We start from the raw sequence: 14638 nt of genomic DNA, 5'->3' as shown, positions 1-14638 counted from the left end.
ATAAAAAAAGAATGAAATCTTACCATTTGCAACAACATGGATGGAGCTAGAGAGTATAATGCTAAGCAACATAAATCAGAGAAAGACAAATACAGTATGATTTCACTCATATATAGAATTTAAGAAATGAAACAAGCAAAGGGGAAAAAACAGACTGAGACAAATCAAGAAAGAAACACTTGCAGCACCTGCGTGGCTCAGTTGGTTAAGCATCTGACTCTCGATTTCATCTCAGGTCATGATCTTGTGGTCATGAGACTGAGCCCTGTATCAAGTTCCATGTTGGGTGCTTAAGATTCTCTCTCCCTCTCCCTCTGCCCCCTCCCCACTCACACTCACACACTCTCTCTCAAGAACAAACAAAATAAAAAACCAAACAGACTCTTAGACAACAATCTGATGGTTATCAGAGGGGAGATGGGTAGAGGGAGGAGTTAAACATGTGATGGGGATTAAGGAGTGCACAGGTTGTGAATAGCACCTGGTGAGGTATGGAATTGCTAATCACTATCCTGTACACCTAAAACTAACATAACACTACATGTTAACTAACTGAAATTAAAAACTTTAAAAAAAAGAATAAACGTCATGAAATACCTCTTTAGCTTTTAGTAGGTGATATTTTTTAAGTGCAAAATAGAGGGGACAAAAATTATTATGCAAATAAAACACTGTTCCTCATTTATTTATTAAAAAATATTTACTAGTGCCTACTATAATGCCTGACACTCTTCTAAACACAGGACATACTATAGTAAACAAGTTAGACAAAAGTTCCTGACTTTTTTTTTTATTTTCTTGTCAAAAATCATTAAAGAAATGCAGTAAGAAATAAAATAGCAATTACAGTTACCAATAATTTATTTTTTTTAATGTGTATGTATTTTGAGAGACAGCATGAGCACAAGCAGGGGAGGAACAAAGAGAGAGAGAGAGAGAGAGAGAGAGAGAATCCCAAGCAGTTTCCACACTGCCAGCAGAGAGCTCGAGGAGGGGCTTGATCCCACAAACTGAGAGAACCAGAGCCAAAATCAAAAGTCAGGCACTTAACAAAATGAGCCACCAGGTGCCCCTGTTACCAATAATTTAATACATCATTAAATTTCATTACTTAAAATTACTAATTGCTAACCAGAAAATAACTAAATTTTGCATTTCTATTAGTATGGAAAAGAGTAAACTGAGGAAAATAATTTTGGCCATGATATAAATAGGAAATGCTTAGTCTTCTTCAAAAAAATATCTGGCATTTTTAGAACAAATGATTAAGACTGATTTAGAAACAAAATATTAATATTACATTAACATGTCTATACAAATATATTTGTGTAAGCATAGGAAAGGACTGAAAAGAATACATTAAAAAAAAGTGTTTCCAACAAATACTTCTGTATGGGATGGAGTGCAATGAGTCAGAGGGAGGGATCAGTTTTCCTTTATTATACTACATAATTACTTAAAATGGAGTCTGAGCAATTTTTACACTCCTATGTTTCAGGGTATCTGTCAAACAAAAAAGAGCGAGAGAAAGGCTGGTATGGATAAAATCTGTAAAATGAAATAATAAGACAGGCTATATAAAAACCCAGAATCTTCCAATTGTGGATAATAAAACAATTATGGCCTAAAATCAAATGATATTGCAAGAAAATGGCTGTAAAATTAAGTGAGCTTAATGACTTACCAAAGGTAAAGAGACAAGCAGAGAAAACCCAGGGATATTATCAAGTTTAGATAGTCTATAGTAGCATACAAGCAGGCAGAAAAGAAACTCATTTCAATCTTACAGGTGTAAAAACCAGGATGCCTGGGTTTCTTCTAAGCACTTGGAAGGCAGTAATTTCTTTGAGGTTTGGTGTGGGGAGTAAGCTTAGAAATTCCCTGGGCTTGCACCAATGGGTTAACAAGGCATAAACAATTACAAAGCCATAGGATGCTCACACCCAAGTTTGGGTAAACAAGATTAGGCGAATAACAATAGAGAAGGGGGGCTAAGGCCCCCAGAATAAAGCAGGGGGGGGCAAAGGCCCCCCAAATGGGGGGGGGGCAAGGGCCCCAATACAAACGTATATGAGATAAGCAAGATTAGGTATTCAGGGTGAAAGTGCCCCCCAATTTAGTACTATAGCAGAAAGCTGCTTTCACAGGAAGGAAGGACCAAATTAGGTAAACAGGTAAATAGGGCTATAGACTGCTGCCATTGGAGTGACACAAAGAGGAGCTGATTAGCAGAAGAAAAGGTGCCTTGTTAACCCTGAGGTTATATGCTCTGTCTTATCCCCTAGGCTAGCTAAGATAAACAGACAGAGTCTCCTGTCTGCTGTTAACAACCATCTGCCCATCTGCCCAGCACCAGGATTTTGGTTTATATTGACCCAAGCCCCTAACACCGTATATCTTCAAAATCCCCTTTCCCTCATGCCCATGAGTTAATGTTCACAAATTTATTGTCTCTTTGTGCACACCCATGATGTCTGTAAGCCTTCTAATCTTAATAAATACAGAGCAAGAACCCTTATTCAGGGCTCTTGTCTTTTCCCGGATATTAGCCATCTCTTGCTTTTAATCCTGTGTCTGCTCTCTTGCTGGTCAAGAAAGTACTTTAGACTTAGAGTCTACAACAGTTTGAATGGATTTAAATTAAGGTTTAACATCACTTTTGATCCTCATTATTGAGGTTTTAGTTCAATTTGGGGAAGGTTATGGGAAATGTGACTTTGAGGGGAACAAAGAGGATGATGATGACGATTATGATGTTTACTTTCATCTTAGAGAAATTAAAGCTGTCAACCATACTTAATGAATAGAACTACTATAAGAACTTGATACATTTTTTAAAGTGATTATTTCTATTATTCTATACTTGTCCACAGCATATTTTAATAATCATCTGGCAAACCATTCACTTCCTGTCAAGCACACAGTAGAGGTGACAAGAGGTTAGACGAAGCAAATACAGTAGTAGCATTCAATAACCATCTCCTCCAATGTAAAACAAAAAAAGGACAAAGAAAATAAAATTTTATTACTATTATTATTATTGTCATCATTAGTTTGTTACAGCAGGATCTGCTAAGACCTACATATCACGTTGGTAATTGTGCCTTTCAAAATTTCAGGTTTTCAATATAGCATGTTACCTGAAATGTTTATGCTGGTCTCCAGACCTGATACTTGCAGCTCGATCATTGGGAAAAGCTATCAGTGCATCCTTTGGTGACTCTTTACTTAGGTGATGATTGTGAAGGTGTGTCATGGTTGATTGAAGCATTGCAACAGGCGCACAGTCCTTGTATTTTGGCAAGTCTCTGACCACAAACTGTCCCGTTGGATTACTGACCAAAGGGGATATACCTTTTATAGAATTGGATATTAAGTTAAATATTTTTTTTTTAATTTCAGCTGTCCGAATAATTTCCATGTATTAATAGACTATACCATTGATTCTACCTTAAAATGAAGTCCCTAAACAAAGAAACACATTCAAAGAAATTCAAATAATTCATTAAAAAGTTTTTTAATGTTTTTTTTTTTTGAGAGAGAGAGAGAGAGAGAGAGAGAGAGAGAGAGTGCGTGAGCAGGGTCAGAGAGAGGGAGACAGAGAATCCAAAGCAGGCTGCAGACTCTGTGTCGTCAGCACAGAGCTCGATGCAGGGCTTCAACTCACGAACTGGGAGATCATGACCTGAGCTGAAGCCAGACACTTAACCTAGTGGGCCACCCAAGCGCCCCTACAAATAACCGTTTAACAAATGAACCTACACAAAACAATTCTGAAATATAATGCATGCATAAAAAATAAAACATAGTAACTTGAAGGAGTGCGTTAGCCCATATGACACAAGTTTTCATAGATTACAGAGAGCTGAATATCAGTAATTTCATATGGCTCAAAGTATAAAGGATAATTGAGGATTACATGAAACAGCAGCAACGCAAAATCCAAGGAGTGGTCAAAATTAGTTTATATTATATTACAGACTCAAAAGAAAACATAGAACATGAAAAACATTAAAATATGTAAATTTTATAGATCACTAAACCAGTACTATCAATTGTAATCCTCAAAATGGCAACATGAGCAAATGTTGGGGACATGTTAGAAATGCAAATTTTGGGGTTCTAACAAAGACCTATTTAACAATCATTTCTGGGATGTAGGACAGTGGTACCTATTTTAAGAAGGTTTATTTTAAGAAGGTTTATTTTAAGAAGGTTTAACCACATTTAAGAAGACTGCTTCCAGGTGATTTTGATGCATTCGAAGGTAAGAACCACACGATTAGATTACATGTGATATACATAGCTAAGCAGTAAGTGTATTAAGATAATCCATATAACCTTCATTTAACAAAAAAGGTAAGGGTCAATAATAGCTTACCAGGATTAACTTTCATCACAACTTTCTTGGTGGAAGGTTTGCAGACACTCTTGAAATATAAATATATTTGATGAAAAGGTTTCAGAGATGTAGACTGAAAATTTTCATCTGCCACTGAGCCAATAATCTCCATCAATTGCTTCACTTTAAAGACTCCTACTTGATGTGGAATGAATGAACATATCACATTCTAAAAAAAGAAAAAGTAGTCAATTGCTATAGACTAAATGTCTGTGAACCCCCAAAACTCCTACGTTTAAGCCTAATACTCAGTGTGATGGAATTAGGAGATTAGGGCCTTTGAGAAGGGATTAGGTCATAGTGCTCTTACAAAAGAGGCCCCACAAAGCTCCCTAGACCCTTCTACCATGTAAGAATACAACAAGAAGTCTACAACCAGGAAGAGGATCCTCACCCAACTGTGCTGGTGCCCTGATCTAGGACTTCTAGCCTCCAGAAGGGTGAGAAATAAATTTCTGTTGTTTATAAACCATACAATCTATGGCATTTTGTTATATCAGTACAAATGGATTCTAAAAAATAATATTATACTGTTGGAAAAAATAAAAAGCAAATAAAAAAAACTTTATAAAATTTTACGGAGAGCTAGTTCATCACCGTGACATGAAAGTGGCTTAGAAATCCGATATACAGCATTGGGGCGCCTGGGTGGCGCAGTCGGTTAAGCGTCCGACTTCAGCCAGGTCACGATCTCGCGGTCCGTGAGTTCGAGCCCCGCGTCAGGCTCTGGGCTGATGGCTCGGAGCCTGGAGCCTGTTTCCGATTCTGTGTCTCCCTCTCTCTCTGACCCTCCCCCCGTTCATGCTCTGTCTCTCTCTGTCCCAAAAATAAATAAAAAACATTGAAAAAAAAATAAAAAAAAAAAGAGAAATCCGATATACAGCATTGACAAATATTTAAGATATATATTATTGGAAAATTCTTTGAGAAATTATTAAGAATGATAGTATTGAAGCACTTGAAGGATAGCAAATTAAGGATCTCCAAATACCCCCTCCTCCACAAACAGGAAGAGACCACTGGAATAATTGTCAAAATCAACTTTACCCAAATTTAAAAATTACCTAAAAGCTTATAAAAAATCCCAGAAGTATTTATTTAAGAAAAAAATAGCTGAATTTCTGAAAGCATAACAGGCTTCATGGCATTTTTAGACACTGTGATCCGACGCTCCTATTCCCAGTTTTGTGCTGTCTTTGAAAATAGCCTTGCAACTATGGCAGCTGTGAAAACCATTAGCCGAGCAGACAGGAGGGAAAAGAACAGATTTGGAGCTCTCCAAAAGCCCCACCACCAGAGAATTGTCCCTCTGTGTCCAGTCTAGAAGCTAGCCAAAAAGCCTATTATAAGGGTATAATTTTCATTGACCTGGTTCAGAGCTCATTCTTTGTGAACAATTCTCTCCACTGAACCCCCTTCTCCTCCCGGCCCATCAAAAAATCAGCAGCAGGGCACTTGGGTGGCTCAGTTGGTTAAGCAATTAAGCATCTGACTTTGGCGCAGGTCCTGATCTCATGGTTCATGAGTTTGAGCCCCACATGGGCTCTGTGCTGACAGCTCAGAGCCTGAAGCCTGCTTCGGATTCTGTGTCTCCCTCTCTCTCTCTGACCCTCTCCCACTCATGCACGCACTCTCTCTCTCTCTCTCTCTCAAAAATAAGCAAACATTAAAATTTTTTTTTTACAAAATCAGCAGCAATTGTTAATCACAGCTAATAAGAGGAAAATAAGAGGCAAAACAAAACAAAAAAGGAAAAAGAAAGGAAAAGAGAAACAAAAAACAAAAACAGAAAACATTCAGAAGGCATTTGAAAAGTTCTGACACATTCCTGGGAATCTAGATGACGGTTTACATGCCCAGGAAAGATTTGAGAAAGCTCCAATTTCTCACTTTTGCCTCACTTTGAGATGCTGTACAAGAAGGAATTAAAGGCCAAAAAGAGTTGTAAACTACCTGACAGAACAGGGAAGATTTGCCCCACCCAATACACTTACACAAAAGCTCTTAGCAAAGGCTGTGAGACTTACTGATTCAGGGAATTTAAGAGAAGCTCTGCCCAATCATTCACTGACCCCAAAATTAACTGAGAAGATCCTTGATTGGCTGCACATAACAAAGAAAACAACCTTTACAGACTCAGTCTAAAAAAAAAGCACTAAAGACAAAGAACAACAGAAACAAATAGCAATGACAATAAATCTTGGGGGTATCTGATTTCCAGAGTTGCCAAATACTATCATTTAAAATGCCCAGTTTTCAACAAAAAATTACAGGGCATGAAAAGAAATAGGAAAGTATACCCAATACACAGAAAAACTCCAATCAATAGAAACTGCCTTGACGAAACTCAAATGTTAAACTTACCAAAGAGGATAAGTTGACTATTATAAATATGCTCAACTAATGAAAAATATGTCTAAAGATATAAGGAACAAGTGGGACTACATCAAACAAAGCCTTCTGCACAGCAAAGGAAACCATCCACAAAATGAAAAGGCAACCTAGGGGACGGGAGAAAATATCACTCATTAATCACCATCACTCAACATCACTAATCATCAGGGAATTGCAAATCAAAACCACAATGAAGTACCATGTCACACCCGAGAATGGGTATTATCAAAAAGACAAGAAATAGAAATAACAAGTGTTGACAAGGATGTAGAGAAAAGGGAACCCTCCTGTACTGTTGGTAGGAATGTAAAATGATGCAACTACTATGGAAAACAGCATGGAGTTCTTCAATCGATAAAAAATAGAACTACCATACAACCCAGCATTTCCACTTCTGGGTATTCATCCAAAGAAAATAAAAACATTAATTCAAAACACTCAAAACACTAACTCATTGCAGCATTAGTTACAAGAGCCAAGACACTGAAACAACCTGACCGTCCACCAAAGGATGAAGAGATAAAGAAACTACAGTATACGTATACAACAGAATATTATTTGCCAATAAAATAAGAAGCAAATCTTGCTATTTTTGACAACATGGATGTACTTTGAGGGCATTATGCTAAGTGAAATAAGTCAGACACAGAAAAACAAATACCATATGAACTCACTCACATGTGGAATCCAAACACAAAAAACAAACAAAAAAACAAACTCACACATACACAGTACAGACTGGTGGTTGCAAGGGCAATGGGAGGAGGATGGGCAAAATGGATGAAGGGGGTTAAAGGGTACAAATTTCCAGTTATACAATTAATAAATCGGGGGATCCTGGGAAGATGGCAGTGTAGGAGGACGCTGGGCTCACCGCGCATCCTGCTGATCACTTAGATTCTACCTACACCTGCCTGAATAACCCAGAAAACCGCCAGAAGACTAGCAGAACGGAGTCTCCACAGCCAAGCACAGATGAGAGCCCCACGGAAGAGGGTAGGAAGGGCAGAGAGGCGGTGCGCGCTCCAAGGACTGGCGGGAGGGAGCAGGGGCAGAGGGGCGGCCCGCCGGCCAAGCAGAGCCCCCGAATGTGGCTTGCAAAAGCAGAGGGGCCGGACAGAGTGTGTTCCGACAGCAAGCGGGACTTGACATCTGGGAGGTCATAAGTTAACAGCTCTGCTCGGAAAGCGGGAAGGCTGGAGGACAAAGGGAGGAAGAATTGTTGAGCCCCGGACGACAGACCTCAGATTGGCCGGGAACAAAGGCGCTCGCCACCGCCATCTCCCTCGCCCATCCCCCAGCCAAAATCCCAAAGTAAACCAGTTCCTGCCAGGGAACTTGCTTGTACCTCACAAACACCCAACGCTGTGCTTTTGCTGATCCATCCCTCCCTCGGGTCTGACACCCTCCCGGTGCTGCAGGGCCCCTCCCGAAGCGGATCTCCCAAACAAAAGCGAGCTGAGCCTGGCCCTCCCACTCCTGTGCACCTTGCGGATCCACCCCAGCTCATACACCAGATCCCCAGCACCACAAGCCTGGCAGTGTGCAAGTAGCCCAGACGGGCCACGCCACCCCACAGTGAATCACGCCCCTAGGAGAGGGGAAGAGAAGGCACACACCAGTCTGACTGTGGCCCCAGCAGTGGGCTGGGGAGAGACATCAGGTCTGATCGCGGCCCCGCCCACGAACGCAAGTTATTCAAGACAGCACAGGGGAAGTGCCCCACAGTCCTGCACCACTCCAGGGACTATCCAAAATGATGAAATGGAAGAATTCCCCTCAGAAAAACGTCCAGGAAATAACAACAGCTAACAAACTGATCAAAAAGGATTTAAACAATATAAGAGAAAGGAATTTAGAATAATAGTCATAAAATTAATCGCTGGGCTTGAAAACAGTATAAAAGACAGCAGAGAATCTCTTGCTACAGAGATCAAGGGATTAAGGAACAGTCAGGAGGAGCTAAAAAATGCTATCAATGAGCTGCAAAATATAATGGAGACAACTACGGCTAGGATTGAAGTGGCAGAGGAGAGAATAGGTGAACTAGAAGATAAAATTATGGAAAAAGAAGAAGCTGAGAAAAAGAGAGATAAAAAAATCCAGGAGTACGAGGGGAAAATTAGAGAACTAAGTGATGCACTAAAGAGAAATAATCTACGCATAATTGGTATTCCAGAGGAGGAAGAGGGAAAGGTGCTGAAGGTGTACTTGAAGAAATAATAGCTGAGAACTTCCCTGAACTGGGGAAGGAAAAAGGCATTGAAATCCAAGAGGCACAGAGAACTCCCTTCAGACATAATTTGAATCGATCTTCTGCACGACATATCATAGTGAAACTGGCAAAATACAAGGATAAAGAGAAAATTCTGAAAGCAGCTAGAGATAAACGTGCTCTAACATATAAAGGGAGACCTATAAGACTCATGACTGATCTCTCTTCTGAAACTTGGCAGTCCAGAAAGGAATGACAGGAGATCTTCAATGTGCTGAACAGAAAAAATATGCAGCCGAGAATCCTTTATCCAGCAAGTCTGTCATTTAGAATAGAAGGAGAGACAAAGGTCTTCCCAAACAAACAAAAACTGAAGGAATTCGTCACCACTAAACCAGCCCTACAAGAGATCCTAAGGGGGATCCTGTGAGACAAAGTACCAGAGACATCACTACAAGCATGAAACCTACGGACATCACAATGACTCTAAACCCATATCGTTCTATAATAACACTGAATGTAAATGGACTAAATGCGCCAACCAAAAGACATAGGGTATCAGAATGGATAAAACAACAAGACCCATCTATTTGCTGTCTACAAGAGACTCATTTTAGACCTGAGGACACCTTCAGATTGAGAGTGAGGGGATGGAGAACTATTTATCATGCCACTGGAAGTCAAAAGAAAGCTGGAGTAGCCATACTTATATCAGACAAACTAGACTTTAAATTAAAGGCTGTGGGGGCGCCTGCGTGGCGCAGTCGGTTAAGCGTCCGACTTCAGCCAGGTCACGATCTCGCGGTCCGTGAGTTCGAGCCCCTCGTCGGGCTCTGGGCTGATGACTCAGAGCCTGGAGCCTGTTTCCGATTCTGTGTCTCCCTCTCTCTCTGCCCCTCCCCTGTTCATGCTCTGTCTCTCTCTGTCCCAAAAATAAATAAACGTTGAAAAAAAAATTAAAAAAAAAATAAATTAAAGGCTGTGACAAGAGATGAAGAAGGTCATCATATAATAATCACAGGGTCTATCCATCAGGAAGAGCTAACGATTACAAATGTCTATGCGCCGAATAAAGGAGCCCCCAAATATATAAAACAATAACTCACAAACATAAGCAACCTTATTGATAAGAATGTGGTAATTGCAGGGGACTTTAACACTCCACTTACAGCAATGGATAGATCATCTAGACACATGGTCAATAAAGAAACAAGGGCCCCGAATGATACATTGGATCAGATGGACTTCACAGATATATTTAGAACTCTGCATCCCAAAGCAATAGAACATACTTTGTTCTCGAGTGCACATGGAACCTTCTCCAAGATAGATCACATTCTGGGTCACAAAACAGCCCTTCATAAGTATACAAGAATTGAAATCATACCATGCATACTTTCAGACCACAATGCTATGAAGGTTGAAATCAACCACAAGAAAAAGTCTGGAAAACCTCCAAAAGCATGGAGGTTAAAGAACACCCTACTAAAAAGAATGAATGGGTCAACCAGGCAATTAGAAATTAAAAAATATATGGAAACAAATGAAAATGAAAATACAACAATCCAAACGCTTTGGGACGCAGCGAAGGCAGTCCTGAGAGGAAAATACATTGCAATCCAGGCCTATCTCAAGAAACAAGAAAAATCCCAAATGCAAAATCTAACAGCTCACCTAAAGAGAATAGAAGCAGAACTTCAGGCTCTGAGCTGTCAGCACAGAGCCCATGTGGGGCTCAAACTCATGAACCATGAGATCAGGACCTGCGCCAAAGGATTTTTTTTCTATTTCTTTAAAGAATGCAGTTGGGATTTTGACAAGGTTTATAATAAACTTGTAGATCACTTTGGGTAGTATAGATGTTTAAAATATTAATTCTCCTAAACCATGGAGATGGTTCTTCTCCACCTGTGATGTTCTTTTCTGTATCTGTGTCTTAATTCCCTTTAACAAATTTTCCTAATTTTCAGTGTGTAACTCTTTCAGCTCTCTGGTTAAATTTACTCCTAGCATTTTATTCTTTTTGCTTCTAACGTAAACATGAAAGGTTCTGAATAGCTAATGCAATTTTGAACAAAACAAAGCTGGACATATCACACTTCCTGATTTCAAACTACATTACAAAGGTACAGTTATCAAAACAGTATGGTATTGGCATGAAAAAAGACATATAAACATATGAACAGAATAGAGAGCCCACAAATAAATCCATGCATTTAGAGTCAACCAGACTACAACAAAACTGCCAAGAACACACAGCAGAAAAAAGACAGTCTCCTTAATACACAGTGCTGGAAAAACTGGATATCCACATGCAGAAGAATAATGGAATATTATTCAACCTTTAAAAAGACGGAAACCCTGGGGCACTAGGTGGCTTAGTCAGTTAAGCATCCGACTTCAGCTCAGGTCATGATCTCATGGTTCATGGGTTCAAGCCCCTCATCAGGCTCCATGCTGACAGCTCAGAGCCTGGAGCCTGCTACAAGTTCTGTGTCTCCCTGGCTCCCTCTGTCTCTCCCCCGCTTGCACTCTCTCTCTGTCTCTCTCTCAAAAATAAATAAACGTTAAAAATTTTTAATTAATTAATAAATAAATAAAAAGAAGGAAATCCTGACATTTGTGAAAACATGGATGAACTTAGAGAACATTACATTAAGTGAAATAACCCAGACACAGAAAGACAAATACTGCCTGATCTCACTTATATGCGGAATCTAAAATAGTTAAACTGATAGAAGCAGAGTACAAGGTGGTTACCAGGGGTGGGAGGGAACAGGAAATAAGAAGATGTTGGCCAAAGGGTACAAAGTCTTAGTTCTGCAAAATAAGCAAGTTCTGGAGATGGTGACTATAGTTAACAATACTATATTGTATACTTGAAATTCACTAAAAGGGTAGATCTTAAGTGTCCTCACCATAGAAAAGAATTCATAACAATATGAGATGACTAATATGTTAATTAGCTTGATTGTGGTGACTGTTTCTCATTGTATACATATATCAAACATCCAGTTGTATACTTTAAACACATACAATTCCTATTTGTCACTTATAACTCAATAAAACTACCGACAAAAATGGTGAGCATAAAATTGGGGAAGGGCAGGCAAATATAAAATTCATATTTACTGCCACATCCCTTCAGAACACTTCAATCTACACTAAAACTTTTAAATGTTTCCTTTTGTTTAATTACATACTTTGTTTCTATAGTAAAAAAAACAATATACACATACACAGGAAAATCTGTCCATACAAAAACTTGTACACATGCACAAAAAAACAAACGTGTACATGAATGTATATAGCAGCATTATTTCTATAGCCATAAGGTGAAAACAATTCATATGCCCATAAACTGATGAATAGGTAAAGAAAAGGTAGTATATCCATACAATGGAATATAATTTGGCCAATAAAAGGAATGAGGTACTGATACATACTTCAACAGTGATGCAACTTGAAAATATAATGCTGAATCAAAGAAACCAAGCACAAAGTCCTTATATTGTATGATTATATTTACACACAGTGTCAAAAACAGGGAAATTGATAGACCTAGAAAACAGATTCACGGTTGCCACGGGCTGAGGAATGAGAAGAAGTTAGTGCTATTGGATACAGGGTTTCTTCTTGGGGTGACGAGAATGTAGTACAATTAGTGCTAATGGTTGCACAACTCTGGGATTATACTAAATACCACAGAACTGTACATTTTAAATGTGTGGATTTTATGGTATGTGAATATTTTAATAAGCTACTATTTTAAAAAGAATAATCTTGGGGCGCCCGGGTGACTCAGTGTGTTAAGTGTCCAACTCGGTTTCAGCTCAGGTCATGATCTCATGATTCATAAAACCAAGCCCCACGTCAGACTGAACTGACAGTGTGGAGCCTGTTTGGGATTCTCTCTCCCTCTCTGTCTGCCCCTTCCACACTCACGCATTGTCTCTCTGTCTCTCTCTCTCAAAATAAATAAACTTTTAAAAATAAAATATGGGGCGCCTGGGTGGTTCAGTCGGCTAAGCACCCAACTTCAACTCAGGTCATGATCTCGCAGTTCATCAGTTCGAGCCCCATGTCAGGCTCTGTGCTGACAGCTCAGAGCCTGAAGCCTGATTCAGATTCTGTGTCTCCCTCTTTCTCTGCCCCTCGCCTGCTCACACTCTGTCTCTCTCAGTCTCTCAAAACTGAATAAATGTTAAAAATTTTTTTTTAATAAATAAAATAAAATAAGGGCACCTGGGTGGCTCACTTGATTAACCATCTGACTTTGACTCAGGTCATGATCTCAAGGTTCATGAGTTCAAGCCCCACATTGGGCTCTCTGCTGTCACCGTGGAGTCCACTTGAGATCCTCTTGGGGCGCCTGGGTGGCGCAGTCGGTTAAGCACCCGACTTCAGCCAGGTCACGATCTTGCGGTCCGTGAGTTCGAGCCCCGCGTCAGGCTCTGGGCTGATGGCTCGGAGCCTGGAGCCTGTTTCCGATTCTGTGTCTCCCTCTCTCTCTGCCCCTCCCCCGTTCATGCTCTGTCTCTCTCTGTCCCAAAAATAAATAAAAAACGTTGAGATCCTCTGTTCCTCCCCTGCCGCCCCTCCTCAGCTCATTTTCTCTCTCTCTCAAAATAAATAAGTAAACTTTAAAATAAATACATAAAATAAGAATAATCTTATCACACATCTAAATAATTAAAGGCTATTTGACCGGTCTATGGAAGTCACAATTGTCCAGCAGCCCCCCCACCCTCCACATTTCTTACATTCACTTTTTATTAATTTGAAACTCAAGAGTGCTTGAGAAAGCCAAAAACATATAAGGTTAAAAATTATATTAGGAACTTAGCTATCAGACACATTTTAACGTTTATTTATTTTTGGGACAGAGAGAGACAGAGCATGAACGGGGGAGGGGCAGAGAGAGAAGGAGACACAGAATCGGAAACAGGCTCCAGGCTCTGAGCCATCAGCCCAGAGCCTGACGCGGGGCTCAAACTCACGGACCGCGAGATCGTGACCTGGCTGAAGTCGGACGCTTAACCGACTGCGCCACCCAGGCGCCCCAGACACATTTTAAAAGATGTACATGTCGCTGGAGAAAATAAGCTGAGTTGGTAGATTTAAGAGACTTGAACTAAAGAAAGTCTACGAAGCAGTTAAAAAGCAAACGTTCTGCATAATGTGGTTAACATCGGTTGTTATTCTATAAAGACTGATTAAATCTATCCAAATTTGGGGGGATGGAAGTGAGTCATTCTAATGAAGCAGGAAGAGTTATAAATATGAGCTGCATGCATTTAAACATGTATACAATAGTTCCTGATTGCAACTGAGAGAAAGCTTCCATCAATAACTTTATGAGCCATATCACAATGCAGTGGAGAAAAGATGGTGACAGAAAAACCCGAACTGAAACTGAAAGCATTCATGCTTGCTACTGTTTAGAGCAAGGCTCCACTTTTTCTGTAAATGGCCAGACAGTAAATATTTTAGGTTTTATGGGCCATACAACTGTAAAAATTAATAAAGGGAAACCTCACTAAAATGGAGTTGGGAGGCCAGAAGGAGGAGCTCTCACGCCCTGACACCAGACTTCAATTACAGGAAGAATCATGGACAGGAAAGAA

At 39.8% G+C, this 14638-nt stretch overlaps 1 protein-coding gene across 1 annotated transcript in view; it reads right to left on the bottom strand.

Annotated features, from left to right (window-relative positions):
* CFAP47 (cilia and flagella associated protein 47) overlaps positions 1-14638 on the bottom strand; it is a 550869-nt gene that overhangs the window by 506295 nt on the left and 29936 nt on the right. Inside the window, exons 9-10 of the mRNA XM_030305764.1 lie at positions 4382-4571; positions 3141-3354 (exon numbers count right to left, since the gene is read on the bottom strand). Coding sequence (XP_030161624.1) covers positions 3141-3354; positions 4382-4571 — 404 coding nt within the window. The remainder of the gene's footprint in view (positions 1-3140; positions 3355-4381; positions 4572-14638) is intronic.

This window comes from Lynx canadensis, chromosome X, assembly GCF_007474595.2.
Source record: "Lynx canadensis isolate LIC74 chromosome X, mLynCan4.pri.v2, whole genome shotgun sequence".
In the NCBI taxonomy this organism is placed as follows: Eukaryota; Metazoa; Chordata; class Mammalia; order Carnivora; family Felidae; genus Lynx; species Lynx canadensis.
Note: the sequence above shows the minus strand (reverse complement) of the source record. Positions and strands in the feature narration are given on the sequence as shown.